The sequence below is a fragment of the Microcaecilia unicolor genome, chromosome 3 (assembly GCF_901765095.1).
Source record: "Microcaecilia unicolor chromosome 3, aMicUni1.1, whole genome shotgun sequence".
Classification (NCBI taxonomy): domain Eukaryota; kingdom Metazoa; phylum Chordata; class Amphibia; order Gymnophiona; family Siphonopidae; genus Microcaecilia; species Microcaecilia unicolor.
This window is the reverse complement of record NC_044033.1, coordinates 276,548,044-276,569,855: the sequence shown is the minus strand read 5'-3', so window position 1 is coordinate 276,569,855 and position 21,812 is coordinate 276,548,044. Positions and strand designations below refer to the sequence as shown.

The 21,812-nt window shown below is 44.3% G+C and overlaps 1 protein-coding gene across 1 annotated transcript in view; it reads left to right on the top strand.

Moving 5' to 3' along the window:
• Positions 1-21,812, top strand: part of MAP3K4 (mitogen-activated protein kinase kinase kinase 4) — a 540,168-nt gene that overhangs the window by 258,301 nt on the left and 260,055 nt on the right. The window contains 2 exon segments of the mRNA XM_030198101.1: positions 20,925-21,024; positions 21,133-21,216. Of these exon segments, the coding sequence (XP_030053961.1) occupies positions 20,925-21,024; positions 21,133-21,216 (184 nt within the window).

The following is a 21,812-nucleotide window of genomic DNA, read 5'->3' as shown; positions in this document are numbered from 1 at the left end:
TTTCTTCCCCAAAGCTTAATTTTTGTTTACAAAGGAAGATTGTAGGAGAGCAGTAGAGGAAGCAGCAGAGAAGTACTGGCATAGAATACCAGATAATCCTTCTTCAAGCTTTGGATGCCAGAGTCAGTACTTCAGACATCCTTGTAACTGAGCATCTCATCAATTTCTAGTCTTGGCTGTGTCTGATATACAGAGAAAGTTTGATTTCTCATGCTGATAAACTAAAATAGTCTCTCTTCTGAAATATCCTAATAGGGAATTTAGTATTGCTGCTTTTCAGGTTACTAAAGGGCAACCATTTCTGTTATGTATATATAAAAGGGTGAAAAAATCTTAAACACTTAGGTACCCAGGCCTGCCAGATTATAACCTGTGACACCTGGAAGAGAAAGTAGTGAAGCCCATGCTTGTGGACCATGGAGAGGAAGAGTATGTGTGGCCAGTGGAGCACATTGCACCAGGCTATAGAGGGGGTCCATTTTAACTAAAAGAGTAGGGGAAAGCTGAGCTTAGATGAAAGTTGTAAAAGGTGAACTGTCCAACCTGGGAGGCATAAAACAACCAAACAACAAGGGGCATGGTAAAGCAAGATAAGTAAAAGACATTAGAGACAAGTAGAGAAAGCATGCAGTTGCATAGTGTCAGGAATGCTTTCCAGTGTAGACTTGTTGGAAGGCTGTGCTGGCAGTTAATATTTAGGAATGTTGATCAGATCATTCTGGAATAACCCCTTTCTTCACCCCCATCAAAAAATATTAATAATAACAGCTGTCCCATGACAGGATATGTGGGAAGGAAAAAATATATAACTACATCTAAATTCCTTAACTCCACACTCTGTTGAATTGGGGGGATGTGGTTATCCTACAGTTCTTCTTTCTGTCAGAGCTTAATACTACTCTGAGGCATGTTTTAACTTGGAAAACATTTTCAAAGGCAAACCTCTGCAAGTTTCTCCTTTTTTCTTTAACTTTTCCAGGTTGATTTAGGTATCTTTTCTCAAAAGAAACATTTGAATGCTGCTGGGAGACTGCACAGGGAAATGGGATTTATTATATAAAATTTTTTACATCTGTTCTGTCAGTGCTGTAGTATCTGGGTTTTACCTGTAATTTTTTAATGAACAATTTTAATGATATTAAAAGTGACTGCAGTGTGGGTGTGCATGTATGAAAAGGCCTGCATGTTCTGAATTCCTGTGTAGGGGAAGTATATGGTACTGGGGATATATAGGGGGTATATGTAGATATGGTATATGGATGTGTAGGTGGGATGGGTGGACAGTTGGTATGGGTAAGGTTGCTTGTGGGTGTATATAGGAGAGAAGATGTGAGCTGGTGAGCATATTTGTGGGGATGTTATTGTGGGTATCAGTGTGTGTGTGTGTGTGTAGGTTGAGGAGTATTTATTTATTTATAAAACATTTGTATCCCACATTTTCCCACCTATTTGCAGTCTCAATGTGACTTACATAGTTCCGTAAGCGGTGATTACCAGTTCTGGAGAGGAGAAATACATAGTTGAGGAAGAGGAGACATGGAGGGGCATAATCAAACGCGAACGCCCATCTCCATGGGCGTCTATCTCCGAGAACGGGTACGTGAAGGGGCAGGACAGACCGTTTTTTCGAAAAAAAAAAATGGGCGTCCACCGTTTTTTTTTTTGATAATATGGTTTGTGCCGGACAAATGCATCGGATTTGTGCGGATTTGAGCTGGGTGGCTTAGTTTTTCAGCGGTAATGGAAACCGAAGGCGCCCAGCTCAAAAACGAACAAATCCAAGGCATTTGGTCATGGGAGGGTCCAGGATTCGTAGTGCACTGGTCCCCCCCCACATGCCAGGACACCAACCAGGCACCCTAGGAGGGCACTTGTAACAATTAAAAAAAAAGTTAAGTACCTCCCAAGTCCATAGCTTCCTTCCCTTGGGTGCTGAGCCCCCCAAAACCCACTGCCCACAACTCTACACCATTACCATAGCACTTATGGCTGAAGGGGGGCACCTACATGTGGGTACAGTGGGTTTTGGGGGCAGTTTGGAGCGCTCCCATTTACCACCACAAGTGTAACAGGTGGGGGGGGGGGGATGGGCCTGGGTCCACCTGGGTGGTCCACTGCACCTACTTACAACTGCTCCAGGGACCTGCATACTGCTGTGATGGAGCTGGGTATGGCATTTGAGGCTGGCATACAGGCTGGAAAAAAATGTTGTTAAAGTTGGGTTTTTTTTTTTGGTGGGAGGGGGTTAGTGATCACTGGGGGGAGTCAGGGGGGTGGTCATCCCTGATTCCCTCCGGTGGTCATCTGGTCGTTTAGGGCACTTTTTTGGGACTTGTTCGTGGAAAAAAAAAAGGTCCAAAAAAAGTGACCCAAATTTGCGGTAAAAACGCCTTTCTTTTTTCGATTATTGGCCGAGGGCACCCATCTCTCCTCTGCTGATAAACACGTCCCAGTCCCGCCTTCACCATGCCTCCGACACTCCCCCGTCAACTTTGCCCGTTTCCGCGACAGATTGCAGTTGAAGACGCCCAAAATCGGCTTTCGATTATATCTATTTGGGCGCCTTTGCGAGATGGGCGCCCATCTCCCGATTTGGGTTGAAATATGGGCGCCCATCACTTTCGAAAATAAGGCCGACAGTGGATTAGGTTACAGGAAAGAAAGTTCGTCTTATGATAGGAACTGAAAGGAATTAGGTTAAACTTCATTCATGACAGATTAACTTGAACAATTAGGAATATTAAACTATAAATCAGGATAATTTAGCATAAACGATTAAGACATAAAGAATACATTTTTGTATAGGTACTTTTTGTTGGTATTTTGGATGAGTTGTTATTGTATGCTTTCTCAAATAAATAGGTTTTCAATAGTTTACGGAAGTTCACTGTGTCATGGGTTATTTTTATGGATTTTGGTAATTCATTCCAAATTTGGGTGCATATGTAGGAGAAGCTAGATGCATACGTTAATTTATATTTCAGTCCCCTACAGCTTGGATAGTGGAGATTCAAGAATGTACGTGATGAGCTTGTTAGTCTCACTCACACACACAAGGAGTGACTCGGGCTGCATAAGTACATAAGTACATAAGTAGTGCCATACTGGGAAAGACCAAAGGTCCATCTAGCCCAGCATCCTGTCACCGACAGTGGCCAATCCAGGTCAAGGGCACCTGGCACGCTCCCCAAACGTAAAAACATTCCAGACAAGTTATACCTAAAAATGCGGAATTTTTCCAAGTCCATTTAATAGCGGTCTATGGACTTGTCCTTTAGGAATCTATCTAACCCCTTTTTAAACTCCGTCAAGCTAACCGCCCATACCACGTTCTCCGGCAACGAATTCCAGAGTCTAATTACACGTTGGGTGAAGAAAAATTTTCTCCGATTCGTTTTAAATTTACCACACTGTAGCTTCAACTCATGCCCTCTAGTCCTAGTATTTTTGGATAGCGTGAACAGTCGCTTCACATCCACCCGATCCATTCCACTCATTATTTTATACACTTCTATCATATCTCCCCTCAGCCGTCTCTTCTCCAAGCTGAAAAGCCCTAGCCTTCTCAGCCTCTCTTCATAGGAAAGTCGTCCCATCCCCACTATCATTTTCGTCGCCCTTCGCTGTACCTTTTCCAATTCTACTATATCTTTTTTGAGATACGGAGACCAGTACTGAACACAATACTCCAGGTGCGGTCGCACCATGGAGCGATACAACGGCATTATAACATCCGCACACCTGGACTCCATACCCTTCCTAATAACACCCAACATTCTATTCGCTTTCCTAGCCGCAGCAGCACACTGAGCAGAAGGTTTCAGCGTATCATCGACGACGACACCCAGATCCCTTTCTTGATCCGTAACTCCTAACGCGGAACCTTGCAAGACGTAGCTATAATTCGGGTTCCTCTTACCCACATGCATCACTTTGCACTTGTCAACATTGAACTTCATCTGCCACTTGCACGCCCATTCTCCCAGTCTCGCAAGGTCCTCCTGTAATCGTTCACATTCCTCCTGCGACTTGACGACCCTGAATAATTTTGTGTCATCGGCGAATTTAATTACCTCACTAGTTATTCCCATCTCTAGGTCATTTATAAATACATTAAAAAGCAACGGACCCAGCACAGACCCCTGCGGGACCCCACTAACTACCCTCCTCCACTGAGAATACTGGCCACGCAATCCTACTCTCTGCTTCCTATCTTTCAACCAGTTCTTAATCCATAATAATACCCTACCTCCGATTCCATGGCTCTGCAATTTCTTCAGGAGTCTTTCGTGCGGCACTTTGTCAAACGCCTTCTGAAAATCCAGATATACAATATCAACCGGCTCTCCATTGTCCACATGTTTGCTTACCCCCTCAAAAAAATGCATTAGATTGGTGAGGCAAGACTTCCCTTCACTAAATCCGTGCTGACTTTGTCTCATCAGTCCATGTTTTTGTATATGCTCTGCAATTTTATTCTTGATAATAGCCTCCACCATCTTGCCCGGCACCGACGTCAGACTCACCGGTCTATAATTTCCCGGATCTCCTCTGGAACCCTTCTTAAAAATCGGAGTAACATTGGCTACCCTCCAGTCTTCCGGTACTACACTCGATTTTAGGGACAGATTGCATATTTCTAACAGTAGCTCCGCAAGTTCATTTTTTAATTCTATTAATACTCTGGGATGAATACCATCAGGTCCCGGTGATTTACTACTCTTCAGCTTGCTGAACTGACCCATTACATCCTCCAAGGTTACAGAGAATTTGTTTAGTTTCTCCGACTCCCCCGCTTCAAATATTCTTTCCGGCACCGGTGTCCCCCCCAAATCCTCCTCGGTGAAGACCGAAGCAAAGAATTCATTTAATTTCTCCGCTACGGCTTTGTCCTCCTTGATCGCCCCTTTAACACCATTTTCGTCCAGCGGCCCAACTGACTCTTTGGCCGGTTTCCTGCTTTTAATGTATCTAAAAAAATTTTTACTATGTATTTTTGCTTCCAACGCTAATTTCTTCTCAAAGTCCTTTTTTGCCCTCCTTATCTCCGCTTTGCATTTGGCTTGGCATTCCTTATGATCTATCCTGTTACTTTCAGTTGGTTCTCTTCTCCACTTTCTGAAGGATTGTTTTTTGGCTCTAATGATTTCCTTTATCTTACTGTTTAGCCACGCCGGCTGACGTTTAGTCTTTTTTCCCTTTTTTCTAATACGTGGAATATATTTGTCCTGAACCTCCAGGATGGTGTTTTTAAACAGCATCCACGCCTGATGCAAGTTTTTTACTCTGCGAGCTGCTCCTTTCAGTCTTTTTTTCACCATTTTTCTCATTTTGTCGTAATCACCTTTTCTATAGTTAAACGCTAGCGTACTTGATTTCCTAGTTTCACTTCCTTCAATGCCAATATCAAAACCGATCATATTATGATCACTGTTATCAAGCGGCCCTCGTATCGTTACCCCCTGCACTAGATCATGAGCACCACTAAGGACTAAGTCTAGTATTTTTCCTTCTCTTGTCGGCTCCTGAACTAGCTGTTCCATGAAGCTGTCCTTGATTTCATCAAGAAATCTTATGTCCCTTGCGTGTACAGATGTTACATTAACCCAGTCTATATGCGGGTAATTGAAATCCCCCATTATTATTGTGTTGCCCAGTTTGTTTGCGTCCCTGATTTCCTTTAACATTTCCGCATCCGTCTGTTCGTCCTGGCCAGGCGGACGGTAGTACACTCCTATCACTATCCTTTTCCCCTTTGCACATGGAATTTCAATCCACAGTGATTCCAAGGAGTGTTTTGTTTCCTGCAGAATTTTCAATCTATTTGATTCAAGGCTCTCGTTAATATACAATGCTACCCCTCCACCAATCCGATTCACCCTATCACTACGATATAATTTGTACCCCGGTATGACAGTGTCCCACTGGTTATCCTCCTTCCACCAGGTCTCAGAGATGCCTATTATATCTAATTTTTCATTTAGTGCAATATATTCCAACTCCCCCATCTTATTTCTTAGGCTCCTGGCATTCGCATATAGACATTTCAAACTATGTTGTTCCTAAGTACATCATGCTTAGTACTTGACAGTATTAATTGGCAATCTTTTGTCTGATTTTTATTGTTATTTAAAGATACCCGATCTACTACAATCTCTTTTGCAACCTCACTATCAGGATACTCTATCTTCCCTGTTATGGTGATATCTTTGAAAGATACCTTATCCCGAACCATGCTCTTTTGAGCGACTGTCGGCCTTCCCCCCATTTCTAGTTTAAAAGCTGCTCTATCTCCTTCTTAAACGCCGATGCCAGCAGCCTGGTCCCACTCTGGTTAAGATGGAGCCCATCCTTTCGGAATAGGCTCCCCCTTCCCCAGAATGTTGCCCAGTTCCTAACAAATCTAAAGCCCTCCTCCCTGCACCATCGTCTCATCCACGCATTGAGACTCTGGAGCTCTGCCTGTCTCTTGGGCCCTGCGCGTGGCACAGGTAGCATTTCAGAAAATGCTACCCTGGAGGATCTGGATTTCAGCTTTCTACCTAAGAGCCTAAATTTTGCTTCCAGAACCTCTCTCCCACATTTTCCTATGTCATTAGTACCCACATGTACCAAGACAGCCGTCTCCTCCCCAGCACTATATAAAATCCTATCTAGGTGACGCGTGAGGTCCGCCACCTTCGCACCAGGCAGGCAAGTCACCAGGCGATCCTCACGTCCACCAGCCACCCAGCTATCTATATGCCTAATGATCGAATCACCAAGTACAACAGCTGTCCTAACCTTTCCCTCCCGGGCAACATTTGGAGATATATCCTCGGTGCGAAAGGATAATACATCCCCTGGTGGGCAGGTCCTGGCTACAGGAGTACTTCCTACTTCACCAGGGTGATGCTCTCCTTCTAGGAGACCTCCCTCCTCCAAGGTAGCACAGGGGCTACCTGACTGGAGGTGGGACTTCTCTACAACATCCCTGTAGGTCTCCTCTATGTACCTCTCTGTCTCCCTCAGCTCCATCAAGTCTGCTACTCTAGCCTCAAGAGAACGGACACGTTCTCTGAGAGCTAGGAGCTCTTTGCATCGGGCACACACAAATGACACCTCACCAATTGAGATATAATCATACATGTGACACTCAATGCAAAAGACTGGATAGCACCCCTCTCGCTGCTGGACTGCTGACTCCATCTTAGTGTTTTTTGAGTTTTTCCGTAATTTAAAACTTGCTAAAGTATTAAGGATATCAGCCTATCACTAACTTACAGTTCCTCCTTTAAACCCCAATCTTCAAGTTCCGAAAGCACAAGCAAAATTTGTTCACTTACCAGAGAAATATCCTCTTCTCCCAGAACTTATTAGAAGGAAAGCTTTCGCGCGCCTAACGGTGCGCGGCACCTTGAGCAGAGGCCCCGAGTGGATCGGAACGGACCTGGGAGTCACTCCGGCGAAGTAGAGTTCCTGGTAGGTAGGTCAATAAGGTCTGACATATACCCCGGAGCTTCACCATGTATGATCTTATGAACCAGGGTGCAAACCTTGAAAGCAATACGCTCTCTTAATGGAAACCAGTGTAGCTTTTCTCGTAAGGGACTGGCGTTTTCATATTTCATTTTTTAATGAACAATTTTAATGATATTAAAAGTGATTGCATGAATGTATGAATGTTTGTGTATTTGGGAGTGTTTCCGTTTTTTTCCCTAAGTCTTGCACAGTTAGAGATATACAGATACAGTTTGTTCAAAAAGTAAAATCTTTAGGAGTTATACTGGATCAATCACTTACAATGCAAGGACAGATACGGAAGATCATAACAACAGTTTTTGCAAATTGACAGTGGTTAGACTTCTAAAAGAATTCTTGACTTCTGAAAATTTTCAAATGGTAGTCCAGAGTACATTACTCATTTTGACTACTGTAATAGTTTACTGATGGGAGTTCCTAAAAGATTTTTAAAATCTCTTCAGTTTACACAGAATGCTGTTGCACGGGTAATCAAAGATTTTTATAAATTTGAGCAAATTATTCCATCTTTGGTAGCTATTTATTTGTTGCTTAAATAGAATCGTTCATTTGTTATAAAATATATATGACATGCTGGTTTTTAAAGTTCTATGTAGTAAGCATTCGCCTGTAATTTCATCTACCTCACCTTCATTAACCTCTTCATTCTTTGCAATCATCATCGAATATACTAGATATACCCTCATTTCGTTTAGTTTTTCTGGAGGAATATAGGAATTCTATTTTTTATATAAAAGGTCCACGAGGAATGCGCTTCCACATCAGATTCAATCTCTGCAGGAATTGAAGGAGTTTAAATCTGTGTTAAAGACCTGTTATTTCAGGAACCCTACAACATCAATGTGCTATAATTATATTCTTTGAGGACAAGCAGGCTTGCATATTCTCACACATGGGTAGACGCCGATCCGCATTGCCTGGTCTGGCATTTATGCCAAAGTAAGAGGTCAGAGCTTTGGGAAGCGCGAGCCACACTCCACTGTGTATGTGCGAGTGCCTTCCTGCCCGCTGTGAGAATGCGGTCCTCTCAGTTTCGTTTTTTTCCACGTGAAGAGAACCTGCGCTTTTGGTCTCTCTTCAGATGTGCGGTATTAGAGCTTTTTTGAGTGCACTTGGCCTGCCTTTTCTCTTTTATTTCAGATTTTTCTTTCTTTTTTTTTTTTTTTTAAACCCCCAACCCCTTATTTTATTAGTGTTTGTTTTGCCCGCGTGTAAGTTTCCTTTATTTTCGATGTGGGCTGCTTTTAGGCCCTTATTCCAGTTGGGTACTCCCATTTTTCATGCCTTCGCTCCTTTTTCAAGCACCATCAAATCATTTGATTTGTCTGGCAAGGTCTTCCTGTCCATGTCCACGAAGACTCCCAGTAGCTTCAAGCGATGTACCTTGTGCAACCAGACTATCTTGGGAAAGGACACCCATTCTTGGTGTCTGCAGTGTCTTGGGCCTGACCATAGCCCTTCTAACTGTGTTCTCTGTCTTCATATGAAGAAGAGGACCCAGGTTTTCTGGGATGCTCAATGTGAAAAGATTTTTGGAGCCAGGTCTTGATTCCTTGACATCGAGGTCGGAGGAATCAGCATCAACGTGGAGTGTCTCACCGGCATCAGGAGCATCGGTAAGCATGGCTGCTTCAAGACCTCAAAACACTGGGAACAGTGAGGCATCAAGTGGGTCTCCATCTGTCTTGAGGTCTCCTGCTGTGCAGCCCCCGCCCCCCCGGGACCGTCCATCATCGGACCCAACCCTGAGGCAATGTGAGGATTTGACGTTGTCCTCGTCTGCATTGAGGAGCATGGGTGACGTGCTTTGCGTGAAGGCCAAGAAGCACCGTCATCAGTCACCCTTGATACACGCTGCCGGGAACTCTGAGGTTAGAGGGATTTGGCACCCGAGAAGCATCGGCGCTGGGATGACCGCTCTCCCTCTATGTAGGAGGTGCCGATGCGCTTCTCTCCAAGCAGCCGAGATCCTGCTCCTATATTGGCCCCAGCAGTTCTGCAACCTATGTCTTAGCCAATGCCCCAGCTTTTCCCAATGTCAGCCCTCGATGAGCACATCCAGCCCTTGCTCCCTGAGCTGCTGGATGGCCTCATGCAGTGCTTTGCTTCTGTATCAGGGATGCTTGCGTCTGCCATACCTCCCGCTGTGGCCCCGCATGGCCTTCAGCTTGCTGTGTAGCCTCCGATGCTGGCGCCACTTGCAGCCCCATTGTCAACTGCCACCCAGGCCGATACCCCCTTGATGTTGGCTGGAGTCGAGGTGGGAGCTGGTCTCTCAACGCCACTCTCAAGGACATGGCTGTTCGGCATCGAGGCAGGCTCATTCTCAGACATCCCATAAGGAGATCTAATCTGACACCGAGGAGGAGCGCTCATGGAAATCAGAGGAGGATCCCAGATACGTTTCTTCAGACGAGTCTTATGGGATTCCTTCTGAGCTCTCCCCACCATCAGAAAGGATACAGTCTTCACCAGAGAGCCTTTCTTTCCCATCTTTTGTAAAGGAAATGACTGATGCCATTCCATTTCCTTTAGAGGTGGAGGATGAACCCAGGGCCAAGATGCTCGAAGTCCTGGACTATGTATTTCCTCCTAAAATAGCTTTGACGTCTCCTCTCCACGAGGTACTCAAGGAAGTCCTCGTCAGGAACTGGGTGCCCCTTCTATCGGTCCCTGTTGTCCCCAAGAAGATTGACACCCAGTATCGGATCCACGGTGATCCTGGGTTTGTAAGGCCTCAATTGCCTTACGACTCCATGGTGGTGCAATCCGCTCTCAAAAGAGCCATGAGTACTAGGGACTGTTCCTCGGCACCCCCAGGCATAGAAGCTAGGACCCTGGATTCTTTTGGGAGGAAGATGTACCAGGCCTCAATGCTGATCTCCCGTATTCATTCGTACCAGATCTTCACAAGTGTTTACTTGCGAAACTCGGTGAGACAGCTGTCAGACTTGGTTGGTACGCTCCCTCCGGAGCAGGCCGAGCCTTTTTGCCAGTTGGTCAAACAGCAGAAGGCATGTCAAAAGTTTTTGGCCAGGGGCACTTACGACACTTTTGATGTGGCATCCAGGATCTCTGCTCAAAGTATAGCAATGTGTAGACTCTTATTCCTGCGTGTTTTTGACTTGGAACATTCTGTTCAGCAGAGGTTGGCAGATGCCTCTTGCCAGGGGGATAATCTTTTCATAGAAAAGGTTGAGGAGGTTGCAGACCAAATCAAGAAGCACACTGATACCACCGGATGCCTTCGGCACCCACCTCTTCATCTAGGAGTTTTTTTGGCAAGCCAAGGAGTGCTCCCTACTACTACTCTAGGCGTAGATACACTCCTTCGGCTTGTCAGCCTGCTCAGTCTCAGACCCAGCATGCTCGTTCTCATCAACAGCGTGCACCTAATGCCCCTGCTGCTTCTCAGTTTCAAAGCAAGGGATGAGTTTTTGACTGGCTCCAGCAGAGCATAGCCGCAGTAAAAGTGTCTGTTCTGGACGACTTGCCGGTCGGAGGGAGGCTGAAATGTTTTCACCAAAGATGGGTTCTTCAAAATAGTCCATCTTGGATACACCCTCAATTGGCATTCCAAACCCCCAAATTGCCTACCAAGATCTCATTCATTCAGCTCTCAGCACAGGCAGGTACTTGCAGAGGAACTCTCTGCTCTTCTGAAGGCCCATGAGGTCGAACCCGTTCCACCAGGGGAAGAAGGGCAGAGATTCTATTCATGTTCAAGTGTGCAGCGCTGCGTATGTCTAGTAGCGCTTTAGAAATAAGTAGTAGTAGTAGGTACTTCCTCATGCAAAAGAAGACAGGGGGGATGCGTCCCATCCTAGATCTAAGGGCCCTGAGCAAATTTCTAGTCAGAGAAAAGTTCAGGATGGTTTCCCTGGGCACCCTTCTCCCAATCATTCAGAAAAACAATTGACTATGCTCTCTGGACTTAAAAAGATGCATATGCTCATATCCTGATACTTCCTGCCCACCGTAAGTATCTTTGATTTTGACTGGGAACACATCACTTTCAGTATCGTGTGTTGCCTTTTGGCCTCGCATCAGCTCCCAAGGTCTTTTCAAAATGTTTAGCGGTATTCGCAACATCTGGGAGTCCATGTGTTCCCATATCTCGTCGATTGGCTGGTGAAGAGCACCTGAGAGGACAGTGCTTGGGAGGCCATGCGGTTGTTCAGGTTTGTTTTAAACTACCCCAAGTCTCATCTGCATCCTGTACTGCAATTGGAGTTCATAGGAGCCCTGTTTGACACACACAATGTTTGAGCCTACCTCCTGGAAGCCAGAGCAGACAATGTTGTCTTGCTGGCATCCAAGGTCGAACCTCTTGGCAGAACACAGCTTGGGAGATGTTGAGATTGCTGGGCCACGTGGTTTCCACAGTGTATGTTACACCCATGACACGTGTTCACATTAGACCAGCTCAGTGGACCCTGGCTTCTCAGTGGTATCAAGCCACAGGGAATCTGGAGGATGTCATCCAAATGTCTCCAAAGCTTGTACACTCCCTTCAGTGGTGGACAATTCAATCCAATTTGACTCTGGGACTTCCATTACAAATTCCTCAGCCGCGAAAAGTGCTGACAATGGATGCCTCTCTCCTGGTATGGGGAGCTCATGTAGATGGGCTTCACACTCAAGCAACTTGGTCCCTCCAGGAAACGAATCTTCAGATTAACCTCCTGGAGCTTCGAGCGATCTGGAATGCTCTAAAGGCTTTCAGAGATCGGCTGTCCCATCAAATTATTCTTTTTCAAACAGACAATCAGGTTGCAATGTATTACATCAACAAGCAGGGGGGCACCGGATCACGCCTTCTGTGTCAGGAGGCTGTCCGAATGTGGCATTGGACTCACCTGCACGGCATGTTCCTTCGAGCCACTTATCTGGTGGGTACAAACAACATCCTGGCTGACAGACTGAGCAGGATAATGCAACTACACAAGTGATCTCTTCACATGGGCATGGCCCGCAAGATCTTTGGAGCATGGGGCACCCACGTGGTGGATATTTTTGCTACTCAGATCAACTCAGTTCTGTTCCAGACTTTAGGCCCATGGCAGATTAGCATCAGATGCCTTCCTCCTCCGTTGGAGGACAGGTCTTCTGTATGCTTATCCTCCCATGCCTCTAGTGGGAAAAAGTTGTTGAAACTCAAGCAAGACCACAGATTCTGATCGCACCATATTGGCCGCGGCAGATTTGGTTCCCTCCTCTTCTGGAATTATCATCCGAAGAACCGTGGAGATTGGAGTGTTTTCCGACCCTTGTCACTCAGAATGAGGGGTCGCTTCTACATCCCAACCTCCTCTGGCTTTCGCAGCTTGGATGTTGAGAGCCTAGAGTTCACTTCATTCGGTCTTTTGGAGGGTGTCTCCTGGGTATTGCTGACTTCCAGGAATGATTCCACTAATAGGTGTTACTCTTTTAAATGGAGAAGGTTTGCCGTCTGGTATGAGAGCAGGGCTCTAGTTCCTCTTTCTTGTCCTACACAGACCCTGCTTGAATACCTTCTACAGTTGTCAGAGTCTGGTCTCAAAACCAACTCCGTAAGGTTTCACCTTAGTGCAATTAGTGCTTATCATCAGCGTGTAGAAGGTAAACCTATCTCTGGACAGCCTTTAGTTGTTCGCTTCATGAGAGGTTTGCTTTTGTCAAAGCCCCCTGTCAAACCTCCACCACTATCATGGGATCTCAAACATCGTTCTCACCCAGCTGATGAAAGCTCCTTTTGAGCCACTGAATTCCTGCCATCTGAAGTACTTGACCTGGAAGGTTGTTTTCTTGGTGGCAGTTACTTCAGCTCATAGGGTCAGTGAGCTTCAAACCTTAGTAGTGGATGCACCTTATACTATGTTTCATCACAACAGAGTGGTCCTCAGCACGCACCCTAATTTCCTGCTGAAGGTGGTGTCAGAGTTCCAGCTAAACCAGTCTATTGTCTTGCCAACATTCTTTCCCCGACCTCTTGCCCATCCTGACAAAAGCAGCTTGCACACCTTGGATTGCAAGAGTGCATTGGCCTACTACATGGAGCGGACAAGGCCCCACAGACAGTCTGCCCAACTTTTTGTTTCTTTTGATCCCAACAGGATGGGGGTCACCATCAGGAAATGCACCATATCAATTTGGCTGTCAGATTGCATTTCCTTTACTTATGCCCAAGCTAGGCTGGGCTTGCCTTGGAGGGTCATGTCACGACTCATAATGTCAGAGCCATGGCTGCCTCAGTAGCTCATTTGAGGTCAGCTTCCATTGAAGAAATTTGCAAGGCTACAACATGGTCTTCAGTCCACACATTCACATCTCAGTATTGTCCACAGACCAAAACTTAATAATAGTTGATACTAAATGGTCAGAAACACCATGGACCGACCACTACAAACTCAACCTATCCCTAAACTGGCGGAAGAAGAGCTCACACCAACTTCAAGAACAAACAACTTACAGCACAAGAGGTCAAATAGACCTGAAAGCATTCTGGCAAAAAATATACAATAGCGAATGGACAACACAAACGAACTCCATACACTGCCTCTCCAATTGGGACAAAAGATGCAGAAACATCCTAGACGAAATAGCACCAATACAAATAAGAACATCACGAAGACATACCTCGATACCATGGTTCAATGATGAACTGAAAAAAACTAAAAACACAATCCAGGAAACTCTTTAGAGCATGGAAAAAAATAAAAGACGAACACACACTCAACGCTTGGAAGCAACTACAAAGAAAATACAAATATGCAATAAGACAGGCCAAAAGGTCATACTACAGAACCAAAATAGGACCAGACTACAAAGACATGAAGAAACTATACCAACTCGTAAACAAATTACTAGGTACCACCCCGGTGACCATGAACAACACAGACATCCCATCCGCAGACAAACTTTCCAAATATTTCAATGAAAAAAGTGTAAACCTACGTAACACACTTCCTCCTGACAATACTGATATCGAAAATTTCATCAATGGTCTGGACCCAACCCCAGGAGAATACCCAGCGGACTGAACCTGGTCAAACTTCACACCCCTCACCAACCAGGCGATTCATAAGTTCTCCATCACTCACTGCAAATTGGATACGTGCCCCAGCTACTTAATAAAATCCGCCCCCGACCGTTTCATAGCAGACCTCAAATCCCACCTAAACTACTTACTCCAACATGGTCTCTTCCCAAAGGAAAATGGCAACATCCTACTCACCCCAATTCCTAAAGACACCAAGAAAAAGACAAGCGAACTCACCAACTACTGCCCAGTAGCATCTATCCCGCTAGCAGTCATACTGATGGAAAGCATGGTAACCAAGCAACTTGGTGATTACATAAATAAATTCTCAATGCTACATGAATCACATTCAGGATTTCGCCTCCTCCATAGCACTGAGACAGTACTCATTACACTCCTGGCCAAATTCAAACAGGAAATAGCAACAGGTAAAAGCATACTCCTCCTTCAATTCAACATGTCCAGTGCATTCGACATGGTAAACCATAACATACTACTAAGACTCCTAGACTACTTCGGTATTGGTGGAAACATACTTAGTTGGATCAAGGGTTTCCTAACCACCAGAACATACCAAGTGAAATCAAACTCAAACATTTCTTCACCGTGGAAAGCCGACTGCGGCGTACCTCAAGGATCACCACTATCACCGACCCTCTTCAACGTAATGATGACACCACTAGCCAAGTCCTTATCCAGTAATGGCCTCAACCCATTCATCTATGCAGATGACGTCACAAAAATGACCTGACAGAAATCACCACCAAAATCGAACTCAGTCTAAACATCATGGACTCATAGGCAAACGCATTTCAACTAAAACTCAACACAGATAAAACGCACTGCCTCATCCTCTCATCCCAATATAACACGTACAAACCCACAACTATAAACACTCCAGACCACACCCTCCCTATTGCAAACAGTCTGAAAATCCTTGGCATCACTATTGACCGAAACCTTACACTTGAGAGCCAAGTTAAATCTACAACTAAGAAAATGTTCAACGCAATGTGGAAACTCAAACGCATGAAACCTTTCTTCCCGAGGGAAACATTTCCCGGCATGATACAATCAATGGTACTAAGCCATGCAGATTACTGCAATGGAATCTACATGGGATGCAAAGAAGAACTCATAAAGAAACTTCAGACCGCTCAAAATACAGCAGCCAGGCTTGTATTTGGCAAAGCATGATTTGAAAATCCCAAACCACTCAGAGAAAAACTACACTGGCTACCAATCAAAGAACTTATCGCTTTCAACATCTGCACCTTGGTCCACAAAATGATCTATGGCGCAGCACGGGGATACACGACAGACCTCATAGACCTACCAATAAGAAACACAATCGGATCAACACGAACATAACTAAACCTCCACTACCTAAGCTGCGCAAAGGACTCAAATACAAATCAACCTACGCATCCAGCTTCTCCTACATAAGCACACAAATGTGGAACGCATTACCAAAAGCCGTGAAAACCATGTACGACCACCTGAACTTCCGGAAAGCACTAAAAACCAACCTGTTCAAAAAGGCATACCCATCTGATCCAACCTAAGTGCCTAAACCTCGCAACACAACGAAACCAAAGCTCATAATAGACTCTACGCAACTCTTCCCCTCTACGATTTCCCAATGTGCTGGAAAAACGTGGGGTGTAAATGTACAAAAATAAATAAATAACACATGAACCTTATTCGTCTACTACAACTCTCTATATTTGTTTCACTATTGGAAATGGCGATTGCCTCTACGGTATTATGTAAGCCACATTGAGCCTACAAATAGGTGGGAAAATGTGGGATACAAATGTAACAAATAAATAAATAATCAGCGTTGGAGAATCTGTTTGGGGTCTAGAATCCAACTCCACCCTCCTAGGCCCATTTTATTCTGTTCCAGTCTGCACCCTCATTCAGATTGTATATAGTTTCAGGTTAATCTGTTTAATGTCCTCACTGTTGCAAGGCCCAGTTGACCAATGTTTATTGTTTTGGGTGAGCCTGGGTGCTAGGGATTCCCCACGTGTGAGAATATAAAAGCCTGCTTGCCCTCAGAAAAAGTGAAGATATATAACTGTAGCAGATATTCTCCGAGGACAGCAGGCTTCATAGTCTCAAAATCTCCCTCACCTCCCCTTGGAGTTGTCTCCTTCATTCTTTTATTTTTATTCTTTTTCCTTTAAATTAAACTGAGAGGACCGCATTCTTGCAGCAGGCGTGAAGTTAATCACACATGCGCATTGGAGCGTGGCTCGCGCTTCACAAAGCTCTGACTTTTTATTTTGCCATAAATGCCGGACCAGTGATGCGGATTGGAGTCTACCCATGTGTGAGAATATGAAGCTTGCTGTCCTCAGAGAATACCTGCTACAGGTAAGTATCTTCAGTTTATATGGTGTTTTGCAAGGTACAGTAGATTGAATTTTAAATTGACCTGCTGAATGGGGAAAAAAGATTGTATCGTCATACTCACTGATAATAATATGATTGGAGATTTTGTTTTGCTTTGTTGTATGTTTTATCATTGTTTTATAATGTCATTTTGTGTATGTAAGGATGTGCTCTGCCTAGAATTGGCCAAATAGTTTGAGATATAAATACTGAAATAAATTTAAAAAAGTAAACAGGCAAGGCTTGTGGAATTCTTTCCAATATAGATTTTTGGAAGGAGTAAGTGGAGAAATTGTATTTTTATATGAGGGAATGGATGTGTAATGGGGTATTTGGTTGGGTAGGAGGTTGTGAGTATGGCGTTATTGGTAGGGTTAGTTGTGAGATTTTTTTTTTGGGGGGGGGGGCACGGGTATGATTTGAGTAGGCAAGAAATGATTGTGAGGGTGTGTGGTGTGGAGTTCTTTGATCAAGTTGTATGCATTTGGGAAAAGTGTGTTGGGGAAGCGTATAGTGAATGTGTGGGACGGGTATAATTTAGGATATTGTAGGGTGTGTGTGAGGCTCTGGGTATGTATGTGTGTGTGGTTGAGGCAAGTGTGTATGAGATATGTGCAGAAGTTTGGGAGCAGATGACTCTGAAAAGTGCATTTTGGCATTATCCTTCATCTGCTGTATTGGTTATTTCCTCTTCTATGGTGAGGTGTTGTGGGTGTTTGGGCATGCATGCATGGAGTCTAGGAATGTGTGGGAACATGTGCTTGTGACTTTGGATGTTTGTGGGAGGTGACTTAAATTGTCTCTTAGCACTATCCTTCACCATCTGCATTTCCTTTCTGTGTAGAGGACTTGTATATGTGAGATATGTGGGTACATATTTGGGTGGGGCTATGACTTTGGGAAAGGTGCTTTGAGTTTTTTTTTTTTTTTTTTTTTGGGGGGGGGAGGGTAAGGTTTGGAGATGTTGTTTGTTACCATCATTTGTTACATGCTTCATTTTGTTTTTTTGTTTCTGTTACTCTTTGTCAAAGTGTTAAAAGAGTGGTGAAGAAAAGAGGTTTGTATGAGTAACATTCCACTGCATCTGTTGTCTAACGTAAACAGTTCGGGGAGAGAGTGATGTTTGGAGGTTTTGTTCTCTGAATATATCGATTCAAACATAGTTTTGTTATTTGAGAAATTCACATTTGTTTCCATTGTGCCAAATTTGGTGAACTTCCATCTTTTACAGTTGCAGAAATATTGTGCTTTTGGACATGGCTCCCTTTTTTATATATTTTTTTGTTTTGTACTATTCAGTATGTTGAAAAGCATAAAAAGGGTACAAGAAAGAAAATACATTATATATTTCCTTAACTTATAAACATTTTTGACTGTCACCTAGGTTCGCTAAATATTTTTCTACCCATTTATGTGTATGGGTAGCCAATATGTATGCAATATATATATATATATATATATATATATATATATATATATATATACACACACACACACACACACACACAGTGCAATCCGCTTAAGTGCAAGGGTCTGGGACCAAAGAAATGCATGCAGTTAACCGGAGCGTGCATTTAATCGTTGTGATCCAAAGAAGCTTGACATCTGATAAACATATGTACAGTACTGTTTATTATTATACATAGAGTATACGGTCTCCATTAACTGACGTTAGTCTAATTTGAAGTAATCAGTTATAGTCCTCTGTACACTATTGGGTCTGTGAGTTCCATAGACTACATATGCCAGACGGTAAAAATTGTCATAGCACTGACATCCATTGGCCTCCAGGTAGGCCCGCACGGTGTTGAGACGCTCCAGTGCTCTTGCAAAAGTGACAGGAGGAGGTTGTTGAATTTCGTCAGCATGTGCCTCACTGCTCATTTCATCCTCTGTTTCATTATCAGCTGTTGTTGCCTGCGTGTAGGCGCATATCTCGACATCAGTTCTGTCGTCAGCTGTTTGTAGATTGTAATCAACAGCTACGTAGCGATGAAACTCCTCTACAGTAACAGCAGCTGTGAGATGTCAATAACCTGTTTATCTGACGCGTTTGCAACAGCTGCATCTGTGTCGTCCCTCTCCACATCCTTAACAAAGCTTGCCCACTTGTAGCAGTTCACAATGGTTGCCTGTGTAACATGATTCCAGGCTTCTTTCTGCATATGTAGGGAATCCAACAGTGATAGATTACGAGCCAGTTCAACAGCACGTTTATCCTTGCCAGTCTGGTCATCCATAATGCTCATCAGACAACGTAGCACAAGAGCCCAATAATGTTGTTTGAAATTTTTTTTTTGTTACATTTGTACCCCGCGCTTTCCCACTCATGGCAGGCTCAATGCGGCTAAATTGGCTATTATGCCCTGATTCATAGGTTGGATCAGAGAGGTAGTGTTTGGTGGGAGGAAGACCACCTTGACGTTAGACAGCCTGACATCATCCCTGAGTGCAGTACAATTATCACAAAGCAACAAAATTTGACGCTTTTGTGCCTGCATTCTAGTGTCTAACTTCTTCAGCCACTTAGCTTCCAAATTTCTCCAGTCATCCATGAATTTGCATTAGCCTCGTATGGCACAGGAAATCGCTTAACTTTCTTGAAGCACCGGGGCTGTTTGCTCTTTCCAATGACAAGGGGTTCCAGCTTCTTACTCCCATCCATTACTTATGTACTTATATTGCAGCAAAGGAGGATTGTCAGTCGGTCCTTCGACATTTTACCTCCAGTAGTTTTGGCATGTTTGTATGCAACTGTTCCATCAGAATCGCTCGCCAGTAGAGACTGTTTTCGTCAGCATTGAAAATGTCACGAGGTGCAAACTCGTTCAAGATGGTAGGAAGAACTGAAAGAACCCAATTTTCAGCACCAAAGTCATCAGCGTCTTTTTTCTCACCATGCTGTTTCTTAAATTTTATGCTGTTCCTCTCCTTTCATCTTTCCAAACATCCAACTGTGGCTTTGAATTCAGTTAGTTCAAGACTTGCAGATAGTTGGTTAGTTTTCTCCATAAGCAGTGGACCACTGACAGGAAACTGTCTGCTCCTGACTTGAAAAACCACCGAAGAAGAGCATCTTCTACCTCCTCAGTCTTTCCCACCTGTTTTCGTTTCCGTTATGGATTTGTATTGATTTGCCAGTCTTCCATAGGCTGGTCTTTCTGCTTCAAGACACGTGAAATTTGACTGGGATTGACACCATATTCTTTAGCAATAGATGGTTGACTTTGTTTTCTAATTTTTTAAGAACTTCTATTTGTTCAGCCAGTGTTAAAGTCTTAGTTCCGCCGCGATGACGACCCCAGTGTACACTCTAACAACATTCTTTCGCTTCTTCTGCCTGTGGCAGTTAAAGGGGCGGTAAATTTGAAATCTTGTTGATTGTCACACGCCAATCGGCTTCCATATTCCGTTCGTGCGCTTATGCGGAGTCTTTCCTGCAGAGAAGCGGTCTTAAACCATGCATATAAGCGAATCTTGCACTTATCAGTGGTGCGCTAAACCGAAGTATGTCCCCATAGAAATTGATGGTGCCAAAAACGGGACTGAAGTACGGCATGCAGTTAAACAGAGCATGCACTTATCCAACGTGCACTTAAATGAAGTGCACAGTATCTCTATATAAGTGGTTCTCAAACCAGTCTGGCACATTCCTGGACAGTCATTTTTTCAGGGCTCCCACAATGAATATACATGAGATAGATTTGCATGCAGTACCTCCATTGTATGCAGATCTGTCACATGCAGATTCATTGTGGATATCCTGAAAGTCCTACTAGCTTGGTGTGTCCTGAGGACTGGGTTGAGAATCCCAGTTTTATAGATAGGGACTTCAAGTGTGGTGTAAAAAAACAAAAACAAAATAAAACCCTTCATGTAAGCGATCTATAAATTCACTGACGCTTCACTGTAATGTAGGTTTACCCTTCTTCCATGTTTTGCATCTTGCATTTATATTGATTCCTTGTCCATGTTTCTCTAGGAGATCTGTGATCGAGACCAGTCGTGCACTGAAAGAGCTTTTTCACGAAGCGAGGGAGAGGGCCTCCAAAGCTTTGGGCTTTGCTAAAATGCTCAGAAAGGTACATTAGTCCTTTTTTTCCCCTCTCTTATTGCTTGTTTGTGTTGCGGCTTCTTTTTTTTTCCACTTTAATTGAACATTCAATTTCATCTTGTGACTCTGTTCCTAGGACCTGGAAATAGCTGCCGAATTTACTTACTCGGCTATGCTGCAAGAGTTACTGAGTGCCCTGAAAACGAAACAGTATATGAAGGTATGGATATCTCACTAGCGAATATAACACCTAGTTGCTAAAAATTCATCTTCTTTTTAACTTAAAGCTCCGCTTTCATCTATGCTCGTTTATAGCGTTGTAAACCTTGAAAATTACAAATATTTTTTTAAAATAAGATTTTTTTTAGCCCCACTTTTTCCAGTGTACCACCTACTACTTATTTTTATAGTTCTACTAGATGTAGCATTTACTCCCTCCCCAGCACTGACCCCCTAGTTCCCTGATGGCGAACCTATGACACGCGTAGCCATTTTCGGTGACACGCGGCCGCATGTGGCCGCATACAGAGAAGCAGCGGCATTCCTTGCTGACACCCGGGGCGGATCGCCGATGCGCTCCCCCCCCAGGTGCAGCGCGACCTCCCCCCCCCCCCCCCCGGTGCATGTTTACCCGCTGGGGGGGGGGGGTGTCGTGTGCACTCCTATTGGCTCCCTCCGAGTCCTCCGCTCGTTCCCTCCCTGCTGCTCCCTCTGCCCCGCCTCCTGCACGGCCGTTAGGGGATCTTTGACCTCACTTCCGGCCGGCGGAGCAGAGAGCAGTGGAATGCCGTGGGGGACGCATCTCTGATCGCCATT